At 41.2% G+C, this 14,511-nt stretch overlaps 1 protein-coding gene across 3 annotated transcripts in view; it reads left to right on the forward strand.

The window, feature by feature from the left end:
- Window positions 1-14,511, forward strand: part of arid1ab (AT-rich interactive domain 1Ab) — a 65,532-nt gene that overhangs the window by 14,880 nt on the left and 36,141 nt on the right. For all 3 annotated transcript variants that reach the window (XM_020638018.3, XM_065947837.1, XM_065947838.1), the window contains exon 2: window positions 11,989-12,210. In XM_020638018.3, the coding sequence (XP_020493674.2) occupies window positions 11,989-12,210 (222 nt within the window). The remainder of the gene's footprint in view (window positions 1-11,988; window positions 12,211-14,511) is intronic.

The raw sequence follows: 14,511 nt of genomic DNA on the forward strand, positions 1-14,511 counted from the left end.
CACTGTCTGTTCTCTTCTCAGGACGTTGCAGCCTTTAGCTGTGAGCTTTGTTCAGGGTTAGTTTTGTTTCTGTCCTTTTTATTTCAGACGAGTTGTGTTAAGTTGCTACGGCTGTAAACACCCCATTTCCTGATATGAATGTTTCACATTAAAAGCACTACAACTACAGATAGGCAGGGGACTTTTATTGTGAAGAACTCGTCGGAAATAGAATGTGTTTATCATCGAACGAACGCAGCTTAAGCGGAGGTGCACTTATTAGCGGTGAATCTCGATGATGCTGTGTCAAGAGTCAACTTTGTTTACAGCCGCTCACTTTATCACGAGTCACCGCCACGGCCCCCTTCTTTTAGTTATCCTGGACTTAAGACAGCGAGGCATCAGTTTAAACACACCTTTAGCTGTAATGAAGATGCACTCCCGGCTGCTTTTAAAAATCTTTAAAATGAATTATGAACATTTGGGTTATTTTTTAAAACTCATTCTGAAGCAACAAAGTTTTCTATATGACAAATGAACACATACATTTGTGAAATTTGTGGATTGTCTGTTTTGACCTGCTGTGTCTTCCCCCACTGTCAGGATCATCTCCTTACTCTGAATATGAACTGCTGTTAGCAGTTTAGTTCATTTGACCTTGGAATTTGCTCATTGGCCAACATTTGAACACTGAAAAGCCTTTCTTGGAAAAAACAAGCTTGATCAGCATTTATGGCTTGAATTCAGTTCTCCTATTGGGAACTAATCATGAAACTTTGATCAGATCGCAAGAACCTATACAGTTTATAGTCTATAAAAACTAAAGTAAATTTAAGTTAAACACAGTTTGTTTTTCTGCTGCCAAAAACAAAAGACATAGCTTTGACCATCGCCATGGGACTCTGATCTGACAGAAGTAGAAGTCACATTTTCATTCTTTTAAAAAATTCGTTGAATGTTTGCTTTACAGAAACAGTTTGTGGATCTGGTGTTCCCCCGGAGGACACACCACCATAAAGAGCAACACTTAGGATTTATTCCATTTGAAACTTTATTGGAAACATTTTGAGATCATTCAAGTTAACCAAACATACAACACAGGTATTAATTATTTGATACATTTTCATTCCGGTATTTCTTATGACACCTCGTGATATATCTGTAAAGACACTAGTGGTGTCACTGCCCCTCCATGTTTTTTTCTCCTCTCATCATTGCTGCAGAGATGGTGTAAAATGTGAAGTATCTCAAGAATCAACTATAAGCTTTATAATTCTCTTTGCTATCAAACAAATACCTCTTACGTCTGCCATATCTACCGTTGTTTAATCATAATAGCGTGAGTGTTTTCCATCTCCTTTTCTAGCAGGTAAAAAGTTGTTTTTTTAAGTTCTTTGTTGTCATCGTTGTTTCTGTCGTTCTTATCGACCTCAAATAGCCCTGAAAAAAAAAAGCCGTCTTATTTCAGCATCTGGAGAGATGTGAAAGCTGATTTTGTCATCAGAGTGTTTGAGTTTCCCTCCTCCTCCCTAAACATCTTTAGAATTCTTTGGAACAGCTGGGTGAACATCTGGGTGAGTAGGGTGCCGTTTCCTCTGCTGGTTTGAGGATGATAGCACCGACAGGCGCAGGCTGCCACTCCCTCCTGTGCTCCCCTCTACCCAGCCCAGGTTCTCCTCGCTCTTATCCTGAGTCACACGGCGGTCAGCTTCAAGTTTGAACTTCTCAGCATGATTCAGTGGGAAGGCAGACTAATAGCTTAATTGGTAGAACATGTACTTTTCGGTTGTTGCCCCCGTCCAGCTTCATAGCTTCTTGTTTACTCTAACTTTCAGGTACAGATCTGGCTGTACTTTAGCTTCCCTTAAAAGCTTATTTGAACAAGTAATCTGGATTGTTTTAATGCTTCACAGCAGCAGTCAGAGTACCTCACTGCTGTCGTTTAGAGGGGAAGTCTTTCCTTCCTAAACCTGAGCCCTATTTTGTATTTACATAATTAACTAATTGTGGACTCGTAGAATACAAAAAAACATCGAATTGCCCTGTCGAGATTGCTTCAGCCTACAGCCTTAAAGGGGCTTTAAAGGTTGCAATGTAATCCCTTTTGGCAAATGTGCCTGATCAAAGTGCGTCCACTCAAAGTGTTTTTTCCTCGCTATCGACAGGCTCTTTGTGATTGGTATACAAACTGTCTGATTTCCTCTAATCAAAGTCGCCACACACAAATGACAAAAAAACCAATAATTTTACTTTGCCAAACTCAGTCGCCCCTGCTCTAATGCTGCCTCCATTGGTTAGTTTTGTGAGTTATTGTGTGATTTTGGTATTTTTTTTTAACGTTAGAAATCAGAGCACAAGATAGCCTCACAGTCTTGACACGCCCCATGTGCAGAGGCTACAGTCCTTGACTTGAGTGGTCAGATTTGACTCAGACCCTCCGCACATTGTCGCATCTCTCACCCCAGTTTCCTACTCTACTCATGTTCCTTTAATATAAAGACATAAACCTTAAAATAGAGTTTTAATCCAAACAATAATACCAAGACCTAGAAACAGTCCTTTTTGGTCAAGCCAGCGGAAGACGATCAGTTCTGTGTTTTCAATGGGAAAATTAATGATTTTACAAATGCCGTCAGATGGCTTTGAAGGGAGGAATGTAACTGAATGTAGCTGTTTTTAGTTTGTAAATTAAAGAGTCTCACTCAAGAACAGAAAGATTCACATCTGTTGGGATCCTCTCTGTAATGTTTTAGTCATTTAAAGTAACACTCTCAGTCAGCAGTCCAAAAAAGCACTTATAACCTGATGTACTTTGAAGTTATAAGGACTACGATGGAGTCATTCAGACCCCAAAAGATGGGAAAATGGAGCCTAAGTTAGAAAACACTGATTTAACCCCTTTAAGGTGACCTCTCTGTGCTGAAGTGTCAGAACAGTCAGAGGTGGCAGACAGTATTTCTTCTGCCACCTCCTGTAGAAATGTCTAGCACGTTAGTTATGGTACAAAAAATCTTGAATTGTTAACACTTGAAGGAAAAATAATAAAAATGCATTTCAACCCTAACGTTCTTTTATTAAAAAAAAAAAAAAAAAAAAGATCCAGAGCTTTGTCATGTTGTTTAAACTTTGAAAATAGGATATTGTGATGTTTCTATTTCTTTGTTTGTAGACTCTTTAAGGAGTTCACATTTCACCAGACGTTGAGGTTTAATACCATAGATCTGTTTCTATCTCTGAGGAACATCTGCCTCGCTTTAATGTCAGTCTGCTTTATAGTCTGAGTAGAAAGTGGATGAGGAACCCTGTCACTCCTCCTGGAGCAAACTACTTAACCCTTCACTCCCGCAGTGGAAGTGTTCAGTGCTCAAACAGCGAGAGGCTGGTCCTACTGGGCAGCTTCCACTGAGATGTGAAAGTGCACAGATTCACTTGATTCTCACCTTTATAAAGTTGACATTGGTGGTAAAAGGGTAGGTTATCCTGTCCCTCTTTGACAAGTGATGTGGGTGACTCCACCGCCGTATGAAGGCGGCCTTAGCCGGCGTGTGTGTGTGAGCGCTGCTGCGTTGCGTGTCGAAGGGCTTTATCGCAGAACAATGGTGTGTGTGCCGAGCTGAGGCCATGTGGCCGTGTGGCGGATTAAATTAGCAGCAGTTGTTTATCGTCTGTCCCCTCGGTCCATCTGCTCCGCTCGGCCCCGTAGACTCCAGCTCTGCTCTCAGGCTCTGCTCCAGATCCCCCCCAAAGCAATCCCACCCTCCCCTACCCCTTACAAATCCCTATCCCTACACACACATACACGCACACTCTTGAATAGTTGCAATATCCACCATGCAGCAGCCAGTCATGACACAAAATACTCAGAGCAACCTCTTCTGCCAAGTGTGCTCTGGCTTTTCTCTATGCAGATTAGCCATGTGCTAATTGTAGTTATTTATTTTTTTTATGGAAGAGAGGAAAAAAAGGGAGGGGAAGAGTTTCCTCCTGAAATTGATTTGATGACTGAGGGGAAAAAACAGCTTTGTGTAGCGAGTCTGTTGTTAATTTCAGACTCTGTCTTGGTAAGAGAAAGGGATTTTCTTCCTTTATTGGAGAGACAGGACAGTGGATAGAGTTTGAAATCAGGGAGAGAGAGAGTGAGGAATGACATGCAGGAAAGGAACACAGGTTGGATTTGAACCTGGGCTGCCTGCTTGGAGGACTTAAGCTTCCATACATGGGGCGTGCCCACTAACCACTGCGCCACCAGCGCCCCAAAATCAACATATCTTTAAAATGTATTTATTCTTTTGTGGCCAAAATGATGAATACTGACAGTTATTGTTTATTCTCCTAACATGAATGTTAACCCTTGCCTCGTTGAATAAAAGTATATCATTGAACTTTTGGCAGAAGTGTCAGCCTTTTCAGATGAGACGGTATTGGAAATAAATGAGTGGGTTGTTGGAAAGCTTTTTCGCTCTGCTTTTGATCTGTGTTTGTCGGGGACTTTCCCTACTTTTTAAAAACAGCCTTTTTGTTTTAGAACTTTAACAACAAAGGCACTCAAATGCACTACTACCCTTCATTTAGCGTGCCGTTTTTGAGAGAACAGTAAGAAACAAACATGTCTGTTTGCCTGTGTTGGTGGAATGACATCACAAACTACTGGACTAGTGACATTAAGGACAAATGTTAAAAACATGTCTGATCAAAATACAAGAAATCAGACCCCCCTTTTTTTAACTTTCATTTCATTTTAGTCATGGCCTTAATGTATTTTTTTCCTAACAGTAGCCGTTGTGATCACAAGTTTCAATCTAGAGGACTTATTGTTGACATTAGCAACTAGCAGCTACCATAAGCTAGTGCTAATACATGACCAGGCAGTGCTACAGCAGCAAAACACCCCCTGGGAGCATCGGACTGAACATGAGTGCTATTCTATCGCTCATGAATTGAAGTCTTGATAAGTAGAATAATGAACATGCTGTTCCTTTTGAGAGTTGTAGTGTAGCTTTAATTTCGGACTAAACGTTCTGGTTGTTTGCTTGTTCTATTTAAGAAAACTGAATTGATCAGTCACCTTGGAAACTATTGTGATTTGTCCATTCAGGACAGTGCAATCCCCTAGATAGAAGTTCATTAAACCATTTTTAATTTTCTGTTTAGCAGACAACTCAAGTTTCTCCAACACATATTCACATTGCAGTGTTGGTGCTCAAATTATGATTTCTCCTTTATGAGAGAAAGATAGTTCTCAGGCAAATTGACTGCAGATTGTTACTCAGATGATCATAGTTTCTGATCCATATTTATCAAGTCATCTTGTCATTGCTGTCATCTTGTCGGGCCTTGATCGTTGTCATTTATGTTTTAATGAGGACTCAGACTTTCACACTTTCAGACTTATTCAAAGCATGCAGTAGCGTAAAATCCTGCTACTCCTGTTTTACAAACCTGAAAAGGAAACAAAAATATAACTCCAATTGTTATTCAAGGTTTCATTAGTTGTCTGATAGAGATGCACTGATTGTGAAAATCAGGGCAGATGCTGATACCAAAGTTTGAAATAACAATTTAGCCGATTCCGATACCAATGCTTGTTTCATGACTTCTTTTTGTGTAACACTCCCACAATGCCACCATTTTTCTTTCATGGTTTACAATAAAAACAAGTCACAGTTTGTTTAACAAGTGACTTCATCTGCCCAATTACAAGCCTCTTCTCTAAATCATGCCACGTTATTGGCTGATGTCTGTCAACAGGGCCATTATCGGCCGATACCGATGTAGAAAAGATGCATCGCTGCGTCCCTACTGCATGCAATCCATATCAGAATTTAAACTTTGATATGACTCTAGTAAAAATCAAACAATAACAATACCTGTATGGATACCATGGCAACATGAACTGGAGTCCTCAGTACCAAATACTGGGTAACTTCTCATTTTTAATTACCAAACATTGCCCTCTCTCTTTTTCTTGTGGAAGCTTTTGTTAAAAAATACGACGGAAGATCAGACATTTCTTTTAAAGCTTTTGTACTATTCAAAAACTATCAACCATTGAGGCGAAGGAGATGGTATTGTTTTTAATCATGTGGCATCAAGAGTATTGAAGTATCCAAAACCTTTGACATCCGCAGGTTTAAGTTTAAAATGCATACCACCATTTTCATAGAATCTGAGTAAAAATGATTTCTATGTATTTCCTTTTAATATGCAGCAAATGAATAAACATAAGCCTACATACGGCAATCTCTTAATGTGTTGTGTGTATAATCCATACTCTTTTTTTTTTTTTTTGAGAAATTATATACCGTACATATAACACAACATGACGTTGTTGAAATGTTTCAATATTATCTAGCTTTCTTTCTTTTCTCTTCGTTATACCATCATAATTAACTTTTGCATTTCACCATCACATTTGTTCTTTATTTGAAATGATCTGCCCAGCCTTGTACCTTTCATTTTTTTAAAGAGTTTTATTGGTAATGGTTGAACTTTCAACTCATGGGAAAATGAATTCAGAAGCTCAGGGAATTTATTAAACAAGAGCAGAGCTCCAGCCTCGGCGTCGACCTTATAAAGAACCTCTCACTCTGTAACGAAGAGAAAGAGGAACACGGAGCCTTCTATGGCAGTTCCTGACTTCTACACACAGGCGCTCACACTCGCACACAGGCGCTCACTAAGGCCTCAGCCAAAGCTCTGTGGGATCATGTTGGATGTGTAATGGTGTGTCAGATGTGAACAACTTAAGCAATGCGAGGGAAAATGCTTGTAAACAGATCAATGAAGGACACAGCAGAAGAGCAGACTGTTGCAGTGTGCAGAGAGCAGATGTGTTAACATGATCACATGAGGTAGAGGAGTAAAAAATGAAGACATCTGGAGAAGGTTTCATATCCTGGATTCCCCAGATTTAGACTTGGCAGCAGCCTACATACTTTTTAAAGCCATTATGACATGTTTTGAAGGCTGTTGCATAATGTTGAGCATGTTTTGGCAGGATGCGCACTAGTGCATTATGCACATATTGGCATTTTATTGAATACTGGATTTATTCCGCGGTGATTTAGTAAGGATTTCAGTCAATTGAGTGATGAAGCATAAACAAAGAGGATAAGCAGAGTACACACCTGAATGGATAACTCGTTTTTTATAAGGAGTAATTACCAGTGACTGCTGTGGGACATTTTTTTTTGATACCAATAGGATGTTGCGATGGCCAAAGCGATGAAGACAAGGCTGCAGCTGACTGTTATTGTGATTTTTGATTTCTTTGCTGATTTCTTTAAAATGTATTTTTTTGGCTTTATTTTTCCTAAACACACAGTGATGCCTTTAAATTTCAATATTCATCCCAGCATATTCAATTACTGATGGTTAAAAAGAACAACAAAGACAAGTGTCAAATCCTCAAAATAGGAAAATCTATGAAACAACCTGCGAAATGTTATGTAGGTTGTATTTTTTTTGGAAAGTAGTTTCTGAGGCTTTTTTTTTGCCCTTGGCTTTTTGAAAATTTGAATGATAATAAATCGCTTGAAATGTGTTGACTTGAACATTTTGAAAATACTTTGAATATTGGTTCAAAAATAGGATTTATCTCTGAATTCTTAAAATAAATAGATTATTAAGATGTTTTAAAGAAAGAGATTGTTATTTTTTCAGTCAGGTACATATTGGTTGAACATTTGTGACGCTTTTAACTAAGCGTAAGGGAACTATGGCTGTCTGCTGAGCATGTCCTCCAAGAAATGACGTGATGTCACTCAATCAATCTTTATTTGTATAGTGTTAACTCAAGACACTTTACAAAAAGCAGGTAACAACCTTACTCTTTGTCATTTAATGTGTTTGCATGATCCAGTATGCAGATGAAAAGTAGGGGCAGTGTAGAGGCAGAGGTGATGTGACCGGGCAGGGTCAACACAGCAACATGGACAACAATGGCAGAATGTTACATACATTGATACACACTAAATCCACAACTGTGAGTATTGGCAACAAACGACAAATAAGTTCCCTTTTGAAAGTTGTCGTGGAAACCAACAACACTAAATGAAAAAAACGAAATGACTGTGACGTCCGAGCACAGAGGAAAAATATTGGAGATATAGGGCTTGAGGATGATGCCGTCACCTTAGCTGGTCAGATGTTCCTGTTGATTATTGATATAACTATAATGTAAGTTCTAATCTCAGAGTTAATATAAAAGCAACCCTCTTGAGTGGCGCCATGTCTGTACAGTAGTTTACATCAGCTAGTTGCATACTTCCTGAGCTTAAGAGGAATCTTCCGGTAACACGGGTAATGCATAGCGGAGTGTAAGAAAGATTACATTCATGATGCAGCTGGATGTGTACGCTAACCAAATGTTAAATGGCGAGAATATACAGTATCTCCAGTCAGAAGTCGATTAAAATCCTTCATCCAGTAAAATGAAATAGCTGAAAACAAAAAGGACTTGACTTGAAGTCATGAGAAAGTTGTTGCAGTCAGCTGTTACTTAATGGGAACTCTGAGTATCTTGCAGGTAAAATGTGTGACTCATGATATGTTTCTGGTGTGGAGCTTAACTAAAAATAAAGAAAAGGTAGTTCAAGCTTTTTTATTGAACAGCAGAATCCCACAACCACCAGTAACTCCTTCAACATATTCACAGTGACTGTAAACTGAGACACGGTAGAGAAAGAATGATCTGTGTTTTGTTTTTGGAAACATGAGCACTGACTCTCCACGTGGTTTAGGGAGCTGAAAAAAAAAAAACCCTGAGTGTATTGGAGCTGTACTTCTGTCCCTGCTGAGCCGGGCCCCGAGCTGTCAGACTTCTTTAATGGAAAAGCGGGTGTAGAAATATTCTCACCGCCAGCGATATATCGACCAAAAATGGTGGGGGGAAAAAAAAAAGGGTGATTGTTTTATGGCCCCGGTCATCGCTGGGAGATTTTGTCTAAATGAGAAATAGATTTTAACTTTAGTGTTGCTGCTCTGTAGTCTGTTAGCATGCTAGTCATTTTTCATGTGGATAGGAGGACGTTAGCGGGTGATTCAGGCCTCGGTGGCATGCTTTACCGATGACACAGGAGGCTCCGTCTAACTACTTAAGCGGCTCATTAGAAAAGACGTATAGCATATTTCCATCCAGTGAGGGGAAGCTGCTGCGTTTTCGTTTTGCAGAATGTGAAGAAATATTCTGTTGTGGTTGGAGGAGTGCACCTGCCTGAAATTAGTCTATTTTCAACCAGTCATCTTTAGGCTAACAGTATTGCAGGGGGACTCCCATCGTAGCATGGTGTCAGGTGTGTGTGTGTTTGTTGTGAAAGGATGCATTATGGGAGCGTCACACGGTGTCCTTCCTTCCAGAATGAGGTTAAAAGTGCATTAGAGGTCACAGTAGATGGCCTACCGGGGCCTGTTACCTCTTTCCCCCCATGGTGTGGTCGGGAATGACCCTGGGGAGCATAGTAACACCACCACCCCCCACCGTTCTCCTTTCCTTCACACACATATATATACAACATAACACACACTCCTGAACCTGGAGGAGCACAGGAGAGTGTGGCCTGGGGGAGGCTGGAGGGAAAACCAGGAGTGGAATATGTTATCTTGCATAATGTTGGTTGACCGCCTCAACAGCCTGTTGATCCCCCCCCCCCCCCCCCCTCCACCACCGCCTCCAACACCTACAGGATCCCCAGCACACACATATATTTACACACACCAGGCTCCTGCTGAGCCCCCCCCTCCACTCACCCACCCGACCTCCTCTTTCTCATTGCAGCACTGTCATTCATAGAGTGCCAAAGCCTGCTGCTTTATTAAAGCCCAGGAAGAGCAAGGCCTGGCCCAGGTTCAAACAGCAGTGCAGCTGGGACCTGTTACATTTTCGGCAGACTGCCCTCTCCGTCTCACTTGCTATAAATAGCCCCGGTGGTTGTCTCCTTTAACCAAGGAAAAGAGGTTTTTTTTTGAGTGGGGGAGGAAAAACACACACACAGATTAATAACCGTGGGAAGCAATGAAAGCTTTGTGTCTGCTGCCCGAGGTCAGCAGGCCAGGAGGTGTTGCAACTTCAAAGCCCCCATTGTGGCTTGTACTTTCAGACGCCGCTGTGGTGGGTTTGATGGGAACACAAAGAGGCTGCCAGTGGTGTGATGAGTGGATGGCATCGGATTGTGCCAACCAGCCAGATACCCACACAGCACTGGTTCAATTTTTTTCTTTTTCTTTTTACATTTGTAAGTGATGACCAGTTTGTATCAGTTCAATGGCTCGCCTGTTTTTAGTTTGTGTAGATAACTTTGGATAATCTTGAACACCTCAAAAGTTACCAAAAATAGATATTATTATGGCTGTCACAGATACCAGATTTCTAAACTTTGATATGATTGACAAGAATGGTTTACCATATGGATACCTGTTTGGGTCTAGTTCTAGGCACCCAATATTCTCTATCTTAAGTTTGACATAGATAGTTCTTGTGCTCTCTAGCCTTAGCTTGTGAAAGAATTGAGCATGCAGGTAAGTAAGTAGACAAGCAAGTGAGGTTGGATTAAAGGATTGGGCGTGATTTTTAGAGGCCTGGGACAACTACAGGCTAACGTTGGTAGAAAACGATACATTCTGTTATTTTAATGATTGATGGTATCAGAAGTACCTAAGCTTTAAAACAACACTTCAGATCTTCAGCCATATTTTCAACCCAAAGGTGTTGAGATCAGAGATGGCACAAATAATTTTGGTACCAAAATGTATCAATGTATTTGTGCAAATTTGACAGTGTGAAGGAGTTGCTTGCAATTTTTGTAAGTCAAAGACAAGAAATGATCAAGTCTTGGGTGCTTATGCTTTTTTAAATCGTTTTTGTGGTATGGAAACAGGCCTGAATATTGTTTGATTTTACTAGTATCGTATCAGAGTTTAAAATCCTGGTATGATGACAACCCTACTACAGACAGCAGTTTTTTTTTATGTGAGCACATTAATTTAACGATTGCTGTCAGGATGTGAAGAGAACTTCCAATCATATTGACAATGACTAATATAACAGAAAATGGCTATCCTTGCTTTAACTGTGCGTTTTGTCACATTGGCGTATGTTATGTAGGGGATTCCAGGAAACTCTTTATGTTCACAGCATCAGACACTTTATGACCTTGGCTCCAGCTGTTGACAGGCAGGGTTACCTCATTTCAAGCCCCCCTTCTCCTCTTCCTCTGTTCGCTGTCTGGCTCTCTGTCCAGAACGGCCGTCTGGCAAAGCAACACTGCTTGCCCGGGCCATGTGGATCTCCCAGAGTCCAGGCCAAGCCAAGGTCAGACCCCTCCAACACCACCAACCCAGCCTCCGTCCTGACGTGGCTCCAGCTGAGGGGTGGGCCCGGATCCAGCCCCCGCAGACACTTCCACTTCCTTAAGCTTATTTTCATAGAAACCCTCCCCAACGTCTCCGCCGTAACAGTATCCACCCACTGGCACAATGATCTCCTGGGCAGGGAAACGCTCCTGGCGGATGTAGTGGGCTCATTCATTCATTCATGGCCAATTTTTTCCTTTTCTAGTAGGAAAGTAAATCCACTACTGCTTTTTTTTTCCCTCCCCCTTCTGCTTTTTGTTCTATATTTACTTGATTATACTGTGACTGGTTTATGAGATGATGCTTGCACGACTCAGTGGAACAGTGGACCCATTATTTGTGTTCATTGCTGAGTAATGCTTTTTCAAGAAAGCCACTAGAAAGCTTCCAAAATAACTCCGGCTATATTTGAACCAGGATCTTTTCCTGTCACATCACTGGAGTCTGAACAATGTTCCATCAGTTGCATCATTATAGGGCTTGTTATAGTGTGTTTGGGTGTGTGACTGCAAAGTTTAATGAACGCAAACCTTAACCATCGAGTCTTAAACCAAGAGTGAATGACAGACAATTTTCTCTAAAGTCAAACTTGGTGCCAGTATATCTATTCACTGTTTCACCTCATTAAAACATTACAAATTCCCTCTGTGTGTCCCTCAGCCTCCAAGTCCGATGGACCAGGTGGGGAAAATGCGTGGCCAGCCATACGGAGGACCCAACCCGTACTCCCAGCAGCAGCAAGGGCCTCCTGCAGGGCCCGGACCCCAACAGGGAGGCTCTTACCCAGGGCAGGCCTACGGACCTCCAACGCCTCAGAGGTATCCTATGGGGATGCAGGGCCGAACACCTGGCGCTATGGGCGCCATGCAGTACGGACAGCAGGTCAGTAATTGTTGAGTTTTGTTGAGAAGTTCTGTGCCAAATTTTTTTGGAAGTTTGTGTTTGACTGAACTCTCAGAACTGTGCTGTTCTACCTTCAGAGCTTTGTTCAGTTTCTTCATATTCTAGAACGTGAGAATTCTGGGCTAAGTGTCTTGCCCAATGACGCATCAGATATATTGAGAGACGACCCACTCTACAAACTGAGCCACAGCCACCTGTGATATAATTTTTTGGACTATCTTAAAATGTTCAATATTTATGGATCCTGTACAACCTACAGATTATGTCAGTTTTGTGAATTATGCTCCAGCTAATACGTTTTTAATTTCAGATTTATTTAGAAGGATTATGCAAAATAGAATCACCTGCTGGAAGATAGCGGCCGCCTTTCCTCTTGTTGTTATCTTTAACCCAAATAAAAACACAATGATGTCATCACAAAGGTTCAACATGATGGCTCGAAAGACAAAACGCTTAGCTTTCAATAAGAAATGAGTTCTCTAGCTAGCAATGTTTTTATTTTATTCAGAGACTAAAATAGGATTATGCATGTTTGTTTTTCGGCCCTTATTTTTAAATAAAATGATTATTTAATGCAGTTCATTTGTAACAGTCTCGTCACAAATGGAGCAAGTTCAAAGTGCAGCATGTGACCGGGGTTATGTTTGGGTCCACAGAGAAGTTGGCAGAGTTTCCAAAGATTGTGTCATTAACGTCAAACTTATCTGAACAATCATCAACATGACCTTTGAAATGACCAGATATTAAGTAACTGTCTGCTAGATGTGAACTCTAGATAACAAACGACTGTTGTGCTTTGGGAAGGCGGCATATAAAAAGAAGAGATGACGGATTTGTCTCTCCAAAAAGTTAGACTCCTTCTTTTGTTGAGGATATTTAACCAGGCTATTTTAAGTGCCTCTGTTACTTGGTCACTGTGCAGGGCATAGTTTGAAGTCTGACCACAAGTTAATACGTTTTTTTTACATTCCTGTTAGTCGAGGCAGTCGAGCGTTTATTCAAGCTGTGACTTAATTTTGCTGTAATGGTGGAAGTGCAAGCATACAGGAGATAAACTGACTGTCTATAGTGGACTCATTAAATGCTTAGACGTTCGCAAAAGCTAGAAGAAAGTTATGGTTAGATTTTGACACAAAATAGTTTTTACCTGACAAATTACAGACTAGGGGTGGGAAACACAGGATAAATCAAACTATGATATGAGATGACGATACTATCCCAATACAGCCATCGGACGATAATACCATCCATCCGTTATCTATACCGCTTTTCCCATTCGCGGGGGGCTGGAGCCGATTCCAGCTGTCATCGGGCGAGAGGTGGGGTACGCCCTGATGGGGCAAATGATCAATGAGGCAACGTATCATCTTCCTTACTTGTATGAAAGAATGTTTGCATTTCTTGTGCTGAATATTGGTATTGTGATTTAAAATAGTGCTCTAAACAGATTTCCCTGGCAATTTGACTCACAGCGTCACCACTTCCTGACTCCTTTAGCTGCATTTATGACATGAATGCGGCTAACATGAACTGAAGTTAGTTGGCCTAGGAGAAAGAGGACAGCAAAATATTAATGTGCATTGTTGAAAAAAAGGAAAAAGAGATAAACCATGATGAGAAGTAGAATTGATACCAGATTGAAGATGCTAGATACATTAACCCTGCTCTTTACCTTTATAGGCGCATTGTACATTCTTCATTTAATCAGAAATCTTGATGTGACATCATGTGTTTTGTGATGTGTTTTTCAATAAAACAATTATCGCCCAAAGGGCTGCACGGCGGTGCAGTGGTTAGCGCTATTGCTTCACAGCGAGGAGGTTCCTGGTTCGAACCTCTGTTGGACAGAAGCCTCTCTCGGTGCATGGGTGGGTTCTCTCCGGGTACTCAGGTTTCCTCCTACAGTCCAAAGACATGCTGGTTAGGTTATTTGGTGACTCTAAATTGCATATAGTTGTGAGTGTGAGAGTGGCTGGTTGTGTGTCTCTATATGTCAGTCAAATTGAAAAAGCAAACAAAGCAGGTTCCTGTAACAACTTTCTAGTAAGTATTAAGAAGGCCCTCGTTGACCCTGCTCAGCCAGGCGGCTTGTTCTTACAGAGAAATGCATGCAGGGAATCCCTCAGAGGCCAGGTCTTTTCTTCCACGTCCGCCGTCAGTGGTCTCGTGCTCATTGTGTGGTGTGATTATCTCATACCAGCCTGCATGGTGTTTGACCGTGGACTCGATAAGTGCCCTGCAGAGAGAAAACAGCTTCCCTCCCTTTGTCAGAAAAACACA

The sequence above is a fragment of the Labrus bergylta genome, chromosome 19 (genome assembly GCF_963930695.1).
Source record: "Labrus bergylta chromosome 19, fLabBer1.1, whole genome shotgun sequence".
Taxonomy (NCBI): Eukaryota; Metazoa; Chordata; class Actinopteri; order Labriformes; family Labridae; genus Labrus; species Labrus bergylta.